Consider the following 18977-nt stretch of genomic DNA (forward strand, 5'->3'; position numbering starts at 1 on the left):
CACACACACACAAAGTACATTAACAGTGTAATACACCATGACAGTAAATTCATCATTATCAATCTCCATCATGTGCAGTGTAATTATTTTAAAGTGAGACTTGTGGTCAGCATTGTGTCTGACAAGTTTCTCTATCATATTCGCCATTAAATCAAACCACAAACATGGAACGAGCACACCGATGATGATATCCATTTGCGTCCATTATCTTGTAGCGCAAAATGAAGACCAGCTAAATTACAAAGGGAAGGAAAATTTCACCCGAGGCATGTAATTACTGCTTGTAACTCTCCAGCCTTGTTGTAGAATCACTACCATTTCATAAATGCACTATATATGCTCTGCACAGGACTGCTCTTTATCTGCATTTAATTATGCACCAGAGAATAATATAATTAGAGCCATAAGCACTTAAGATTATTGATGAATGTGAATTGAATAATTGAATAATCTTAATGATGGCTCCAAATTTTATTTGTCAGTAGGTAAGACATTTCTATAAGTGTAGTCCATGTTAAGTTTTAAACTACCAAAAAAATAACTAAAGATGGCAAATGTCAATATTATTAGGGAAAGGTTACATGAAGTCCCAGAGATACAGTATTATTGTCACATAATACATATCAGATACATCTTGATTTTACATTTGAGGATGCAGAATTCATTGCAAAAGGGTTCAGGATCTCATAATGTACAGGAAAGCACATGGTGGTGGGATTGCACTTTATATTTAAGAGCCAATTGAGATCAGAGGTGATTTGACACCAGATGAGATTGAAATGGTTGCAAGTGCATTTACCTACTTGAGACCAACATCAGTGTGTTGTTGTTATAGAACAACAAGTGCAAATATTTTTTTCTGGATATAATTTGTGAAAAATTAGATCAGGTCATGTGTGTGATCTTAATAATAAACTCTAATTTATGGGTGACCTGAATATCTAATGAAATTTACAGAGCTGTCAAATGAAAAATAGGCTCCTATATAGCAAATATTTGTGGATTATCTCAAGTAAATAATGTTCCAACAAGAACATGGCAGAAAAGTGATGGCACAGAAATCTCTAGTTGTATTAATTGACACATCTTAACCAATTACAATGTTGCAGTATCATGGGCCAAAGAAATATCTATACTGTTAGGGTGTAGTGCTAATAATTGAATGGAGCAGCATTTGTTGTCCTTTGTTGTGGGTATAGAACAAACTGCAATGATGCATAAATGTCTTGACTGTTTAGCTGTAAAACAAACAGTTTACTCTTGTGTTTATTGTTGCAAAAAGCCAGTTATTTTGTACAAAAATGTCTACTTTAGTGCAAACAGACATGATTGTTCGACCAGACACGGTACATGGGTACAATTTTTTTTTTCACCCACAAAACAAATCAATTGAACTAAATTGTGTCAGACTATGAAGGAACGGCATTCACAACCAAAACAGATAACACAAGAAACGAGTAAAATAAAACAAAAAAAAATCAACTTCAAAACAAAATCTATTTGCCCTGACTCTTAATCACAGATAAAAAAAAAAATACTGAGACGTTTGGATCGTTGTATGTATGTGTGTTGTAATAATGTATGTTATTTTCAAATGATGTTTTATTTCTCTGTGTAGGCTTTTAAAGTGCACTGTCAAAGCGTAAAGGTTTGAGGCCACAGAAAGAACAGCTGCTACATTGCTAAACTAAACTCATATGGCAATCATGACATAAGAGCTACAGAAGAAAAAAATTATGTACAATGAATAGTTAACTTATTTAAAAATGTGTGGACAGCATATACTACAGTGATTTACACATCACACTGAGACAATCTAATTCCATTTAGTTTATTAATTTTTGTGGATATTATGCTTACATGGTGCACCTGACCACGTTTATGCTTAATCAGATTACTGCTAATTAATTGATGTATAGCAAACATGGGCATATGTTGCATTCTGATGCTGGCTGGTTTATTTGACTCTGGGGCAAAATATAATAAAGCTGCTATGTTTAGCCTGCTGTGCCCACTTAATGGCAAATTAAAGGCGTCCAGGGTGCATTTGTAAAGAATCAACTGTAGCTGTAGAGTGAAACTGAGCTTAAGATAAAATAACAGAATTTTTTGATGCTCAGTTGCAGTTTACAGGAGACATTTAATCCTGTGTATGATATTTGATTTTTGTGAGTTTTTGAGACCTTCACATCATCAGTGTCAAATTGCACAATAAACCTACCTTTAAGCAACAAATTGAACAATTAATATAAATTCCCTGATGTAACAAAACTGATAAAAACAAAATAAAATGACTTTTTTAAAAGTTTAACAAACACCCAGTTTCAAAAAATTATTTTGCATTGTTTCACAGGGTTAAGATAATGTGTTTCAGCAAGAATTCTGCTCCTTCTCAGAACCTTTTTGCATACTTTTGCGTATCTTTGTTGTAGGATGATTTCAGAGGTACTATAAAAGAGAAAACATATCAGACCTCTTCCTCCTTTTCCTTCTATGTCTTATGGTTATTGACTGTCTACATGACACCAGAGAAGATGCTGTGCAACTGCTCACTGAGATCATGCTGAATACTGTCTTTGTGAAAATGTGTGCTGAAAAATAGTAGCCTTATAGCCCAAAAGATGAAGGAGCTGTATGGACTAATATTAATTTTTGGGAGTAACACATAATATATAAAATATTGCCAGTCAGACACACTGTCAAACAGTTACATGGTGGCATTTTAAGTGCATTTGCACAGTGCATGTATATGGGTATTACTTGCCTGCTTTGTGGTGTTTTTAGCCACATTGTTGATTTAAAAAAAAAAGTCAGTTTGGCAAACCTCCAACAGAAGTAAATTATTCTGTAATAATGATGTTGTGATACATCCGAGGTTTTCACCTTCGCCACCCCTTTCAGATTTTTCTGCAGCCGCCCCTGGTCACCAGCCACCACCGGTCATTTGTGCACATACCTACCTACATACCGCGCTGCGCGAGGCACATACAGTGCCTTCAAATGCGGTTGCGCGCTTCCACCGCACGGCAAACAAAGAGCGAAAACAGTGAGCATCCCTGGCTGTAGAGTTGCACCTGCAGGAGGGCTTGCTTTGATTCTTTTCTCGGCTGTTTTGTCTCACTTGGATAGGAGGACAGTTTGTGTCTGAGTCCCAAGATGAACCAAACCGCCACCGTATCGCATCAAGTGAAATGCCAGTCTACAAAGGCCATCAAGGTGAGTTGTATGGATTATTCTTGTTCGCCGCGGTGAAGTTATTGGTGATTTATTGAACTGTTTGTCGGCAGGAGCTCCGTGACAGCTCCAAACTTCAGTGCGGGTTTGGCGAGCGGGGATGCGCATTGACGCACAGCACTTTGGAGATGGTTAGGGGATATACGCGTGAGCATCCCCGTTACAGCAACATCGAGTTATTAAATAATGTTCCTTTATGAGACATTCAGATATAAAAGAAAGAAAGATAACAGGACTCCAGTGGCTAGGTTTGAACGAGAGACGTCCAGTTTGAATGCCTTGGATGAAGAGTCACACATTGGCGCAGTGGCGAGATTTCATTCATATCACGTGGTGCTTCTTGTTCTTATTTTGTCTGTATGTGCTGACAGTAAATTAGAGGATATCCCTTCGGACTTTAAGGTGGTTGGTGAGGAAAAAATGTGAACATTTGTGCCTTTGAAGGTGCTTAACTTTACCTGTGCACGGTCCCGGGAGATCATCCCGAATCCCGACCTGTTGTCGGGACAAACGAATTGATTTTAAACCTTCTGGAAGGGGGGGAGTAAGAAGTGCCAGCTCGTAAACGTGAAATCAAGACAGAAAGAAAGAGAGAGAGAGAAAGAAAGAGCGAGAGAAGGGATAGCGGCGTTTTCTTTTCCAGTCACGATCGAGAAACGTCTTCGCTCGGCGGCATCCGCATTGTCTTCGTATAGCGCACCTAAATCGGGGTTGAAGGAGTGTGAAATGTGTGTGTGTCGGTGTGTGTGAGGGGTTGCTTCTCATGCAGCACGCATGTGTGCGCGCGCACGCGCCTGCGTTTGTGTGTGACTCAACAGCTCGGTATCGATTTTGCCGCGGGTTCTGCATCACTTTTCAACCTCCAAGTCCCACCAGAGAAATTTAGCTTGGGGCAAATTTATCGATCCTCCTTCCTACTGTCCCAAAGGCGAGCAATTTAGGAATACAAGGCCGAGTGTTTGGAATTACCCAACTTCAACTTTTGAATGAAACATTTTGTGGAAAAAAAAAAAATATTTTAATTGAATTCTTGAGGTATTTCACCAGTCTCAGGCAGCCATCATATACTGTGTGCACCTGGTGCCGTTTCCTTCTCCGGGACTGTTGAGCTGAAGCCAATTCTTTGTGTGTCATGTGGCTTTGTGCTGCTGATGGAGCTCAGTGCAGGATGCTCATAAAAGCCACTGTGCTGTGTTCAAAATGAGGCTGCTGCTGTCACGTTTTTTTCTACCTTTTGGAGGAAGGGCATAATGGGATGCACCCAGCTGAGTTCAGGACTGCTCAAAATTCAAATACTCTAGTTCTTTTAATTTGAAATGTTATCTTCGACAAGACTTTTAATTATGTGGTTGGTTGGTGAAAAAGCAATTTTTCAAATTGCTTCTTCACATACTGGCAATCTGAGTTTAAACATGGTTTAAGGGTACTTACTGTAAATTCAAATTTTGGGTAAATTAATTGATCAGTGCTAATCAACGCTCAGATACAAAAATACTTCAGTCTTTATTGTTTTGAAGAGGTATCAACAGAAGTTGAACTACTGTAGGCCTGGGCTGTAGTTACATGTAACACCAGTTACTGGAAAATTCTTCTTTTAGCTTTATTCCCATTCTCTCAAGAAGCTTTGCCTTTTCCCAGGTAAATGCTGTCAAAATATAACTGTTAATTTTCCTTGATAAATAAAGGTTACAATGACTCAGTACACCATCTAGTGGTCTATACTACTATTGTGAGAAAGTACAGCCAGGCTCTAGGTCAACTTCAGTTGGTGTCTCTTAAACACAACACACAGATATATATTTTTTAAAATAAAGTCAAAACAGTCTTCTATTTACCTTCTGTTATTGGTGTTTAGTTTTTAAAGAATTAAAACATGAATTTACAATAAGTACCAATAAAGGAAACTGGTTCACTTGAGTCCTGTTTGTCTGCAGATTTGCTTATGCTTTCTGTCAGTTATTACGCTCAGATTCAGTGCAGAGATCTTGGAAGATTGTGAAGTTTTCTCCATGCTATGAGTCAAATGAGGGAAACCTGGTGCATATAACTGAAAATGTCACTACTTTACCAAAGCTCAGCGATGAACCCAGTGAAGCAGTGTATCTGATATGAGAAGCGTGGTTAGAAAGGCCAGTTCATGCTGCGGGCTGCAGACCGGCACATGGTCACTGGACTTGGTCTTATACCACAACAGGAGGTGTGTGTGTGTGTGTGTGTTCATGTTCCACATGTGCACGCTAGAAAGCATAATACCCAATAGCCAGTTTTCTTTGCTGAACTACATTAAAAAAATATAAGAAGCTGCAAGTGAAAGAAATATGTTGGTCTGTGAATACAAACGCTGCTGGATAATTGTCTACAATCCAAATAACGAGTTTGCAAGAAATAATGCACAATACAGTGACCGGCATGAGATGGCAAACAAAAAGGGATCAAAAGTGAATTTTCCAAACACCACAGTGGCACAGATAGATGGGTTGAGGTGGTAGCACTTTGATATACCTTTGACACGCCAAAACCAAAGAAGCACAGGTGTTTTAATGATCACAGTGGGATGCTGTACTATTGTGCTTGCTGATTCAGTCTCCACCCAGATCCTGGAGTGCTGGGACTTCACTAAACCGAGCCTTCATCTGTGTGATTAATTAGATTTGCACTTTTCCTGCTATGTCCAATCGCACAGTCTAATCACCACACATCCACTGCAGTCTGACATGACTCAGAATTACATAACATAGTCTAACTGAAATTGAGATCACCCCTATCTGGCACACTGGGCACAAGTGGAGTACAGCACATACACCAGTTTATTTTTCTCAGCATATGCACTGTTGCTGTCAGGTCATGCTGGGTTGGACACAAGAGGCTGGACACAATTCCTAACAACACAGTAATGCTAGTTGGCGTGGATGTATGAGGCATTTTCAGGATTTCTTGGAGTGGCGCAGACCAAAATAAAAGTAGAGGGCCCTCAAGAAAATCAGAATATTTGATTGCAAGTAAGTATATTGGAGAAGCAGGGTATATTATCGATTTAGTCTTCTGAAAGTGGTGACACTGCTGCAAACGGTAAACACAATTCTGGGCTTTTTAGACCTTGTACAAAACACTTGTGGGGTTGTTTTCTGGGGTTGGATTTAAACATTTTTAGCTTAGTTTTAACTGACAATACAACATTTCACATTAAGAGGTTTGATACTAGAGTGTCATAACATACCTCCACTTATATCATGCATTTTATTCACTCATGCAGCCAGTCAGACTGGAGCCACCCATCTTTTCCATTTGACTTGAAGTATCTACAAGCTGTCACTAGGATGGGGAGGGTCATTTAGGAGTCACTCACTGATTTAAACCAATCAGGATTGATGAATGTAATCAGAAAGTCATCTGGTGTTTGCAGCCAGTGCAAAGTAAACAGAGTGGGCAGGCGTTCAGCTCACTTTAATTTGTTCATATTGAAATACAGTCTGAAAAGAAGAAAAGGAAAGATTGAATGTTTAATTTATGCTACCATGAGTGTGTCCATTTTTGGAAGTATTTGCCTACAGAGAGTCTACGGACAGGGGTTTTCAACCACTGGAAACATGCTTACATGCAGTCCTCCAAACTACATGGTACTCAATGTGGGTGATGTTTTGCATCAGTTGAATGCTAATTGGTTGACAAGTAGGCTGGAACCGGGAAGGGGGAAACAGTGGAGTTCACCAGGAATGGGAGAAGAGAAAAAAATCCCCAAACACCCCAGATTAAAAAAAACAAAAAAATGGAGCATGAGAAGAACACACAGGATTTTTTTTTTTAATTCGATAAAGATTATGACCTGCTTCACACCATCAGAGGTTTTGTTGTGTCACTTGTGGTCTGTCACTCAGCAATAATTGGCAGTCATATGCATCTTTACATTGTATATATACACTTTATGGATGCAGCTTGCTAACTAAGCTTGCTACAGTCTGTAGATAACCCATCACTCCATCTTATTCTCTAATTATCATGCAGTTTGGCTCTAACAAAACAAAATGGTGGAAGCCAAGGGCTAATAATGAGGCTTCAAAATGTAGAGCCTGCAGAGTAGTGTGTGAAATCATGGTAACCTTTGCTTTGTACATCTGTTATATACAGTCCTCAGGCATAGCTAGTAAATGTGGGCTGTTTAGATTCTGTTAGTGTGTGTTATAACGTTAGTTGTCCTAACTAGGGTGACTCAATGGCTACAAAGTTAGCACGAGAAGATGAGAAGATTCACCCATATCTTCTGTTGCATGGAGAGCTGCTGTGTACGAATGCCCTGATGGTTTTTCTGTTTTCTGCTTTCTGAACGTCACCGAGCAATGCTTTTCTCTTTTCACACTTTCCCTTTCTTTGTTTCTTTGGGAGATTCTGAGCTGAGGCAGCATTTACACTCTTTATTGTTTAAAACCGCTGCACATTATAACAGTGGTGAACAACAGCCCGGAGTGTCAGACACCCCGAGGCATCTGCTCCAGATCAGCTTGATGCTCTTTGCTTTCACCTCTCAATGAACCTGTCTCTATAATCAGTGAAACAAGCAGGGATCATAGACAGGATTAAGTACTCCAGAACTCATCTGTGTTGCGCAAACCTCGCCATCTAATCTCTCCCATGTCTGACCCCCGTCAAGTGGCACAGAGGTCTTAACGGCTTTTTATCATCCTCTTAAATGTGCCCTCTTTGTAACATAGCTGTGTCCTTATGCCACGGGCCAAGATAAAAAAAATCCAATTAGGAATGAGGCAGCAGATTTTTCGTGGGCCTTAGATCCTGTGGTCTCACCAAGTTTAACATGGCTGGCTAAAGCTCGTGCCATCAGCGATCTTTGGAAGTGTCAGGTCCACCCACATGCAGGCTGCAGTTATAAACCGGGATTGTCAGAGAGGCAGCGAGCTGTGTCAGTGCTCCACTCCTGCCGCATACATCAGTGTACAAGGTCGTAAAAAAGAAGGCGCTATATTTCTCCGGCTGTGCTGTTACACCGTGGACTTGAACTAACTTCACTCAGCAGGGATCTCGACAGAAAGTTTGGGCAAGAGTGACAGTTTTAAGTAAGTGCCAAAGGACAGAGTCTCTTTCTCTGAAATCCCAATTTTAGGATACTGTTTCATGATGACAAGATAAAGTAGATCTGAGTGTGAGTGTGCAGCTGTATCTGACACCCACTACCTTCAAGCCATTTATAGTCACATCACTTATGCTTCTTGAGTGACAAAAAGCCTGGAACTTAAAATTAAAGTGACACGAGTCTTTAAGCTGTGTGCACAAACAGTGTCTACAGTAAATAAGAGTCTGCTGGATGAAAACATCAGCCTAGAGAGAAAGATGACTGAATAGAGTTTCTGAGCCACAATGCATGAAACTCTTTATGAAAAGTAGACAAAAACCTGTAAATGTCTGATATTCTGAACCTACACACTGATTTCTGTCACACATATTGTGTCATGCGCTGTGATTATTAAGTTCTAAAGTACTCCCATGAAAAACTAAGCAATACCTGATTGAGATTTGAACAGTTTCAAGGTCATCTGCAGTCTGTTTCCAGCACTGGTGCTAATTTCAGATTGTTTCTGGTGCGCACAGTGAACTTGGATCTGATTCAGCTTCTTTTGGCTTGTGGTGTTTGGCTTTAGGTTTGCAAACAAAGCCCAAGCCACATCACAAGTATGAGCTGATTCTGAAGCTCAGCTGTTTTAGAGCCGCACATCTGTCACTGACCAAAGACATTCAGAAATAAATTTCAATCTCAGATAAAAAAAAAAAAATAGATAGTACTGTGCAGCAATACAGACTGAGCCACGTCTTATTTCTTTATTTTTTGCATGAAAATAAAATATTGCTGCAACAGTTTATTGAAATGTATAAGCGTCAGTGGAAACGCAAAGTTTAAAAGTTGATAGGAGCTTGAAAGTCAATATTTCGTATGACCACCTTTATTCTTTAACACAGCCTGAGCTCTCTTAGACAGCTGTCTTGTAATTTCTTTAAGCAGTCTTCAGGAATAGTTCTCCAAGCTTCTTGAAGGACATCCAAAGCTTTTCTTTGACTGTTTGCTGCCTTTTGTGCCATCCTTCATCAAGCTATTGTTGCTATATACCTTCAGTATATTTATGTCTTTTAAACTATGTTCTCTTTTTGTACTTGAATCATTCACAGGTCAGTGTTAAGTGGCTTTACTAACAAACAAACTAAAAACAAGATACAAGGACTGGATAGAAAATATGTGTAAAAGCAACCACTGTCCAAAGAAAGCCTTTGAAAGACCTGGGAAGTCTGGAAAAATATTGCACAAGGCCACTTTAAATATTGCATCAAAGTCTGGCTCCTTGAAAGTAAAAAAAAAAAAAAAGAGGGGTGGCTCCAGATGTTTGCACAGCACTGTCATATCTTCGTGTCCATATTTGACTGGGCTGTCTCTTTAGAGAGTTAATTTCATTGCGGCTTACCAGTTTTTATCGACTGCAAATTGCAATGATGAGTCTCATTGTGAAAATCATTATTTGGAACGCAACCCCAGTGATATTAAATCACTTGCTCCACATTACACCGGCCAAGTGGAGGAAAAAAACGTTCAGCATAGTCTGTCATGTCAACCATGAATACTGTCTGTTCTCAAAATAGTTTTCATTTCCCCACTGGAGATATATTGGGAGTTTAAACACTGACGTGCTTTGATCCAGCTCACACAGCGCCCCATTTCAGATAAAGTACTTTGACAAGTTCTTTTGCTGCAGCTGAAGTGAAAGCCAGTCCGATTTTAAAGATAAGTAATGAGGACATTGTTGAGACGCTGAGCAGTAATCAAACTCTGGCTTAAGTTGGGGAGGGGGGGTCTACTTCAGAGAAGTCATTGAACTGTTTAATGTGAAACTTGTCTATCTTTCATAGTGTCTGCCTTCCATGTGAAAAGCCAAATCCCAGCAGATGTTCCATTTATTCAACAGTTCAAGTGATGCTAGCTCGATTACTGCTGGTTGCTCTGTATTGCATAATGTGTTTGTGCTTTGAAAGCTAGACAATTACCAAATGATTCAGAATATTCACAGAGACTAGAAACAAAAACAAAAATGTTTCTTGGATAAACAAAATATCAAATTCCAAAACATCTCACTTTCAGTTACATTTCACATTAAATATACACAACAGCATGCACAGAATTTCCTTCTGAGCTTGCATTTCTGCCTGGAGCATTGTTTGCAGTCACTCCGCCAGCAAACGGCACCGACGGCTCTCATCTCAGTAACTCAGTACCATGGATGCTCGACAACTCAGCCAGCAGGTTATTGAACCTGCGAGGCGTTCCCCTGTTCAGAAGATATATCACATAAACAGTCTTTAAAAACTGCTCGGGACCGGCTCGCTCTGCGCGTGATAGATTGCTGGAATCAGTCTCATAAGAATGATTGCATTGGCTCTTGAGTCAGTGAGTCTATAAATTACAGAGCTATGCCAGCTGATCTCAATATATTCTCCCCTCCGAGTACACCTCTCAGTCCACAGCCTCGCTGAGGAATACAGCATGTGATAGATGTGTCCCTAATTTGTTTTGTGGTTGAGACATGTCTGACACTCATTTGCATAAGAGTGTTTTCTCCTGAGAAACTTTATTTGTCCCTGTAAAGAAAAAAAAAGGGGGGATAAAATAACATTTATAATTAAACTCGCACTCATGGGACCTATAGAGTGTTTAATGATGTGTTATGACCTCAAACTTGAATATCTCATGAGCAGCTCTTAACAGAAATCGTTTTGTTTTGTTTTGTTATTGCAGAAAAAGCAACAACATGCTGAAAAACTTAAGGATGAAAGAGTGAAATGAGTAAAAGATCTTCCCTGAGCCAGAGAGGTTTTCTTGGAGGTCACATTTTCCAAAAAGAGCTCAGTGTTCTTGGTGATTAATGGTTTCAGAAATTAAATGTTTCTCTTTTGAAAACACAATCAGAAAGATTGAGTTCACTCATTCTCAGTTTCTTCTGAGTTTAAATGTGTGCTAGAAATGAGAATGCAGTGCAAGAGAAAATACCATTTAGAGACTTCATTAAAACAAAAAGTTTCACAGTTTTTTTTTTCCAATAATAATCTTCCATTATTCCTGTAAATGTATTTATGTGTCTGTAAGATGAATTAAAGTCAGTCTGAGAGATTATCTCAGGGCCAAATAGGCTTTACAGCCCGCTGTGCAGTCAAATTAAAAGCCATAGATATATCATGAAAGTAAATCTTGAGGTGCAGTGTGAGAGTAACATAATGAGGGAAAACACCATCGCTGCACAGAAAATTATACAAATCTTTTTAGTGGTAATGATCATCTGCAATATTAAAAGAAAGTACGTTTTTGTTGGAGTGGAGAATGGCAGGTGGGATGTCATGTAACGGTTTGGTGATTAGGATGCAGAAAATCTTTAGATTTACAGATCTAAAGTGTCTAAAGTGGAACCCATATGGCGGTAAATTCTTTTTTGATGCTGTATGAAAACTCTCCATAAGGCAGACTGTAGGTGTTCATATCCCACAGGTGTTGTTTGTTTTTGTTTGCTTTATTATTTTCATCTTTTGTGCTGTCTCCATATGGTTGTACCACATGCTTTCGTCTTATCTGGCTGTCCTGTTTTTGTTTTTTTGGAAGAAATGTTTGGAAACATGGATCTGACTTTGTGTTATTTTTCGGAAATCATCAACTGAAAGCAAACTTTGCAGTTAATCCCTAATATAACATGCTGTAGAACAGGAATGGCAGCATTCTCAGACATGTAAATGTCACTTTTTTATAGTGAACATGTTCTGCTTTTCTTTTCTTTTCTGTCACACATTTAGTTTCCAATTCTACTCCTATTAAACATAAGAAACGTAAATATTAAAACACAAGGTTATTAACAGAACACTATGTACTCCTGGGAAAAACTAAGTACAAGTACAAGTTAGTAGCAGACAGGTGATACTAATCAGGGACTTTTGATTAACTGATTATCAGTAAGTGTGCATACATCTATAAAAGCAAATGCTTTAGCAGTTTCTGTTGTGCCGCATTGAAGTATGTTGACACAAAGCCACACTCTTCCCAGCAAATTTAACTTAAGGTCAGATCGTTCAAGTTAATCAAGCCAGTAAAATGAACTGAGGCAATAAAGAAGCGGTGATACGTGTGTTCTCCTGACCACTGAAATAAAAGTTATGGCCGACGCCCTATTCATTTAGATGGGTGATTCAGAATAACTGCACAAACAGGGTGCAAAGATGGCCAGAATAAAGCTGGAGTAGCGGTTTGGATAATGCTAAGAGAATGGGCTGTTACATCTATAAAGGTAAGTCCAATAAACAAGCTATAACTACCATCATATCAGTCACATGTTTTTCTTTTCTTTTCTTTTTTATTTCATACCACTTGCAGCTATTTTCTATTAAACCACTCATAAGCAACATTACAGGTAGATGCAGCACAGTCACTTAACACTTAACATGATCACAAGAACATTTTACTCGCTATATTGCCTTTGGGATTTCTTAACTGAAGATATTTAAATTTGAAAAGTATTGTATTTGAATGTCTAAATCCACCATTATGTCCCCCAGTAAGAACCTCATAAGCAGTTTATGATGTCCATTCTCATACAAACCAGATTTGGGCTCAAGCACACATGGCTGGAACTGAGAAGTTTCCATTTCAAATCAAGAGAGAAAAATAGTGCTTGTGGTTACTGCGTCCTCCTCTTACTGATGAAAGAAACTATGTTCTGCTTGGCAAAAGATGGAGCAATCAGAAGAAGGTGGGCTTTTGGAGAAGGGCCTTCAGAGTTCCAGGATACAGTAAGATAGATATGAATTATATTGAGCCATGAATTGTGCTAAGCTGCTGTAGTAGAGTTGATTTGAAGCTGGAAATGAATACAATGTTTCCAGTACTTACTATGTTCATGTAAATTTTTCATACACAAGATTATGTATGAATGAATGTTTGAACCTGATCCAGAAGGGACACATGGAAAACCTACTGAAACCTGATATGAATACATTAATTTTCAAAAAAAGAGAAACCTGATCTGAGTGAGACCAAAGCACAGCCAGACCCGATATTCAAGGAAAATTGGACTTAATCCTTCATGCAGTAGACCAGAACAGATGCTTACATAATGAGCTAATATGAAATCATGGAAACTAAAACAATTAATTTATATATTTCAAAGACGAAACTGCCAGACCTTCAACACCAGATGGAATAATCATCTTTTAACATTGATAAATTATAAATGAAGTCCTCATTATACATGAAAGAAGATGATATGGTCTATTTGGATCCACACAGGTAAACTGGTGCCTGGCAGATCTGTGGCAGCAAAACGAAAACCATTTCTTGAACATTTTCTACATTTAAAAACAGGGAGCTGACTTGAGATCCAGTCTGATTCAGGTGTCAGGTTGGGTTGAAAACCCCTGAAGACCTGTACAGTGTTGTTGCATCAGTGCAGTGAACCAAATCAAATTTTGAGAGGGGATTTATGAAACTTTCAAAAAGCATTTTCAAAATATGCATTGCACCTTTCAAAACTGAGAAATTGTGTCATAAGTGTGAATTTCTTTCAAAAAAATCCCAGTGAAAAATCAATATATGTCAAGAGGAGCACACAAGACAAAAAAAAAAAGAACTATTTCAGATAGATCCAAATCTTTCAGTTTGAACAAGACGTACATAAGTACACACAGATGTGAGAAGACCATAAAATCTGTGTAGGCTGAAGTGAGTGTGGCTTGTAAAAACAGATAAATGCTGAATCCATGAATTACAAAGGAATTCATCGTAGCTTGCAGTCTATGATGTTGGAGCAAAAATATAATTATATTTTATATATAATAATTAAATGTAAATATAATAAACTGATGAACTCAGACACTAAACTTACCAGGAATTTCAGGGCACCTTTAGCTTTAGGCTCAATATGAAAAGTGAAAAAATCCCTCTTTCAATTCACCATTCTTTTTTTCTCCACATGTTCTTTTCTCTAGTCAAAGTCTGATGCCTAAATTACCTGAAATGCAGAGTTCATCCCCATCCCTATTTTGTGGCTGCCTCCGGAGTGTTCTTTTTGCTTTAAAGCGGTCAGGATTCTTATAGTTATTGTTGTGTGAGACCTTCTCATCCTTCTATGTGCATATGTGGAGGCAGAGACAGCAGCAGCAAGACCTCAAATATGAAAATGATTAAGACAGAAAAAGTACAAAAAGGAGGAGATGTGAAGGTGTGATGTGAAGGTTGCTGAGTAGCAGATGTAGAGGAATGGTGGGAAGTACAAGACATCTTAAATAGAAAAACCAAATGGATGTGTGGTAAGAAAGCAAGCACTGAGATACACTGGATTAATCTATTCTTTGTGACCTGCCAGAATTAACTCTATCATTAAATGCAAACAATTTTATCCAATTCAAGGTTGTAGGGGGACTGAAGCCTATCACTGCTACCATAGGCCAGTTATACACACATACCAGTCTGTCACAGGCTAAAACAGAGACAAACAACCATTTCCACCCATATTCACACCTTTAGGAAGTTCAGAATCACCAGTTCACCTAACCCCATTAACTGCATGTGTTTGGACTGTGGGAGGAAGCCATGGAACCCAGAGAAAACCTCAGCAGATTCAGGGAGATCACGCAAAGATCTCAAGGACCTTCTTGCTGTGAGGCAATAATGCTAACCACTGCACCTCCATCTTGATCGTTGCTGTTTTAAATTTGTTGAGTTTCAGGTGAATTTTTAGACCTGGTATCACTTGATTGGAAATAAGAACAACCCTAGGTTTCTCTTCAGCACTGATGCCAGGCTGACAAAAAGTCAGAGTGCTGTTGTCTGTTGTCTAGTAATGACTTTGTGAATTTATTTACAAATAAAAAACTATTAGACAGAAAAATTAATTTGAACATCTAACAGATGTAAAATTATGTACATTAACTTTCAATATCATTGATATTTAATTAGACTGTTTTTTAAAAACTTTTAAATCTCAAGGTGGTTTACTGCTGGAGATTACTTCCTGTTATAAGGGAGTTTTTCCTTCCCACTGTTGCCAAGATGTTTCCTCACATGGGGGTCATATGATTGTTAGGGTTTTCTGTTTTCTTTGTATTATAGTAGGGTCTTTACCTTACAATATAAAGTACCTTGAGGCAACCGTTGTTGTCATTTGGCGCTATAGAAATAAAATGTTTCCAGTTGGAAATGTTAAAAAAAGAGAGAAAAAAATGCGCCTTCCCTCTTGAGTCAAAATCATTGGTTTCTCTGCAGTAACTCCGTCAATGAACAGCATGCTGTCTTCTAAAACGGTTTTAATGCAGTTCTGGTAGCTCCAGGCACAGAAACCACGTTTTAAAGTTCCAGGAAAGGATATCTTAAATTAAATTTTTGGCCAGTTAAACATACATATTTAATTTATATGTGTATTTATTTATTCTTATGTTGAAGTATTTTTTACAGTAGGATTGGTGAACCTGCCTATGGGTCACCACCTCAACACAATGACCTGTAGTGGTGTCACGTAATTACACTCTTCAATCTTAAGCTGTTTGTCAGTCAGAATGCATCTACAGATACCTTGAGTTGAAATACATCTTTGAAAAACAACAAACATCAGATTTTCAGGTGATACTTCTTAAAATTTCACTTCATCTTTGCAGCACGGAGGAAAAAGAACAAATCTTTTCTTTGTCGAGGTAAAAGGTGAACAGGAGAAAGTGGATTTTGTCAGCAGATGATGAAAGGCTTCTTGTCGGCTTCTGGTTGGATTTGCTCAGCAGTGTTGACGTTGGACTTTACAGAGCTGTTGTGTTTTTGGAGTTGGGAGATAATAATTAGGGGAACAGCTGGCAGAGTGAATCAGAGGAGAACTTTTTGAAGTGAGGTCACGGCCTGGTGAGACCTCGTGCAGAGAGGAGGGAGCAGCCGCGGTTCCGGCTTTTTCTTGTTAACAGTGAGATTTGATGTGTTAGAGATTTGTGCAACACCACTGGCACCACAAACGCTGCTACTCCAGCATCCCTGCTGTATAATTAGGACAATTCCACCCTCGTGTTGATCTGAGGATTATGCTATAACTGTTTGACCCCATGTTTCTAATTTTTAAATAACACATAAAAGAAAAGAGTGTTTTCAGTTTAAATAGATAATTTCTTTACACACTATTTTTAATGCTGTTCCTGGATACATAATAATATAGAGTCAAACAGCAGCTTTTTCTCCAGGGGGCTGAAGAGTGAGTGTGTGTGCATGTGTGTAAAAATAAAAAAAATAAAATAAAAAAAGCTGTTTGTTGTTTTAATGTTTTGATGAAATTATACTTGAGGATGAGCCCAGAAATAACCAACCACACTGCTGTGAGCACATTAGTATGTCAGCCATATTGCCCATTTCCTTTGCAAAAGCAGTGAGCCCCCTGATGGGCGAGAACAAAATCCAAATGTTTTTATTCTAATCAGCAGCAGGACACCAACACCAAAGTGTGTCTGTGCTGATTTGCAGCTATCACGACCTCTTCTTGAATGAAGGTGGCTGTCTGATGTTGCACATATAGTGAGTCTGTGAAAAACAAAAACAGGTGTGGGTTTTATGGCAGGTGTAGACAGAGGTGGAGATATTAGTTGTAGCTCAGATGCTAACTATAGCTACCAAACCAAAACCAAGTCATTATTTCCATCACCTGTAGACACTGTTGGCATGCTGGTTTTTGCTTGGAGGGATTTTTAGAAGCAGAGAAGTTTATTTTAAAGATATTTTCAAAGAAATGACAGCTATGGACCCTTTTAGGGACTTTTAGCTTAGTGTTTTCTTTTCAGTCTCCCTGCTCATCAGCGCTCTTTTCAACATAACAGACAGCTGTTAATTTAAAAAAATAGTGTTCTCACTTTCTCTTCTCCAACGAACTCTCCTGTTTACAGTGGTGCAGTTTTTACCTTTCTAAAAGCCCCAGCTTACCTCCCCAACAGGTTGTAGCAGGTCAGCTCCAACCAAGATCCAGCTTTTGGATTAAATTGCTTAATAAGAAGTTGTAAGGAAGAGAAGTGAACCCCAGAGAGTGGCTGACTAACTGGTTTTTAGAAACCTGTCAAATATGCTGATGCTTGAGATGAAAGCAGAAGGGGATGTTAGCCACGACAATAGTCGATGCTCACAAAGTTCGTATAAGCACACAGAACTGTCTGGAAATCCGTTGGACAGGGGACTGGTGTTCATATTGTGCTGCATTTCCACCCCTTGCTTTCTAAAGCTTTTACTTATGCACCAAATGTACTTGATAAAGTTTAGATCCAAACACTAGGATTGGGAAAATGTTGTAATTTGGGTTAACTTATGGTCCATAACAGCATTATTAGCAAAGTTAACTGGATTCAATTCTGATGTTGAGTGTTCCTGTTTAAGCATCCATATGTGGCATACTGGAAGTTAAGTTTACACTTAAATTTCATTGTTTTTGACAAACAAGGAGTCTGTAAGGTGCTCATAAGTTAATGCAGTTAATTGCATGCGGACAACTTTCTCAGGCTTTTAAACGCAATGCAAGATGACTGAATTACATCAAGTTATTTTAGTTTACAGTTAAGTTTAGTTGCCAGTTATCCCTTCCATCCATTCATCCAGTCTGAGCAAAGATACCCAGACCCATGTAGGTGTGCATGTGTGTGTAACAGGTGTTACTGGCCTGGCTGTGGGCAGAGCTCAGCAGTCAGGCGGGAAACCATCTGTTTCACAGCTTGCCAGCAGTCTGTCCAGTGGTTTTCAGCCTCTGAACTCTGCCAGGTTTTGATGTTTAAAGCTGAGGGGGACATTTGTGGTGTGGGTACATGAACCAAGAAGAGGGCAGGTGCCAAACTAGTGGTGATGAGAAGTTTATCTGTTGCCTAGGACTAAAGAAAAGGACCTTTCTGATATTGAGTTACTGAACGATGACAACCTGTGGCTCTCATGCCTTAGGTAGAACAAAGTATGTTATTTGTGATCATCAGGCTGCTGATGCAATGCATTAATTTAACATCTCTTTTAAAACAGCACTTATCTTTTCCTACCTTCGAACTTCCACTCTTTTCATCACTCGACAGCTGTCAAACACTCTTGAATATATCTAGTTAAAAGACGCCTTGTTCAACTGTTCTTTCATCACGTAAAACATCTGAGACTATTTCGGCATAGCAGTAAATATGTTTACCCAAAGCTTGATATTAAATTTCATGGTCTTATTTAATGAAGCACTCTAAAGTTCTATTTCAATGCACATTAAAATTCACTGAGAATGCAGAATGCTTAACTATTTCTTTTAAGCAGTAGCATTATGTAAAGGTCACATCACATTCACAAGCGGGATATGTGTTTCCCCGAAACACTTCCAGCAATACACTTACCCAAATGGTATGTCACATTTTGTTGTACTTCATCTGGAGTACAATGTTCTCAGTAGATGCATGTGCTGTGAATACGCTTTTGCAGGAATGTTTATTAACAGTAAAGACTTACTCTCCCAGAGAGATGATGCAGTGGGAAAGAAAGCTGAACCACAGGAGACGAACTGGCATTAGTATGTGTTGTCGTCCTGATGTTACTGCAGGTATGACCAGCTAAGGGCCACCTAACTCTGAAAGGACTGTCTCCTGGTGATAAAAGACATTTCGAAAGGTTTTATTCAGAATGTTAGTGTGGACCTAAAAGGCATTCAGTGACATTTCAAAAGTAGTTTTCTTTAGTACTTTAGTTC

At 38.7% G+C, this 18977-nt stretch overlaps 1 protein-coding gene across 1 annotated transcript in view; it reads left to right on the forward strand.

Annotated features, from left to right (window-relative positions):
* Positions 1-2943: 2943 nt before the first annotated feature.
* dpp10 (dipeptidyl peptidase like 10) overlaps positions 2944-18977 on the forward strand; it is a 252663-nt gene continuing 236629 nt past the window's right edge. The window contains exon 1 of the mRNA XM_005744209.1: positions 2944-3216. Coding sequence (XP_005744266.1) covers positions 3157-3216 — 60 coding nt within the window. The 5' untranslated portion in view covers positions 2944-3156. The remainder of the gene's footprint in view (positions 3217-18977) is intronic.

The sequence above is a fragment of the Pundamilia nyererei genome, unplaced genomic scaffold (assembly GCF_000239375.1).
Source record: "Pundamilia nyererei isolate P.nyererei 1_Seehausen unplaced genomic scaffold, PunNye1.0 scaffold00140, whole genome shotgun sequence".
In the NCBI taxonomy this organism is placed as follows: Eukaryota; Metazoa; Chordata; class Actinopteri; order Cichliformes; family Cichlidae; genus Pundamilia; species Pundamilia nyererei.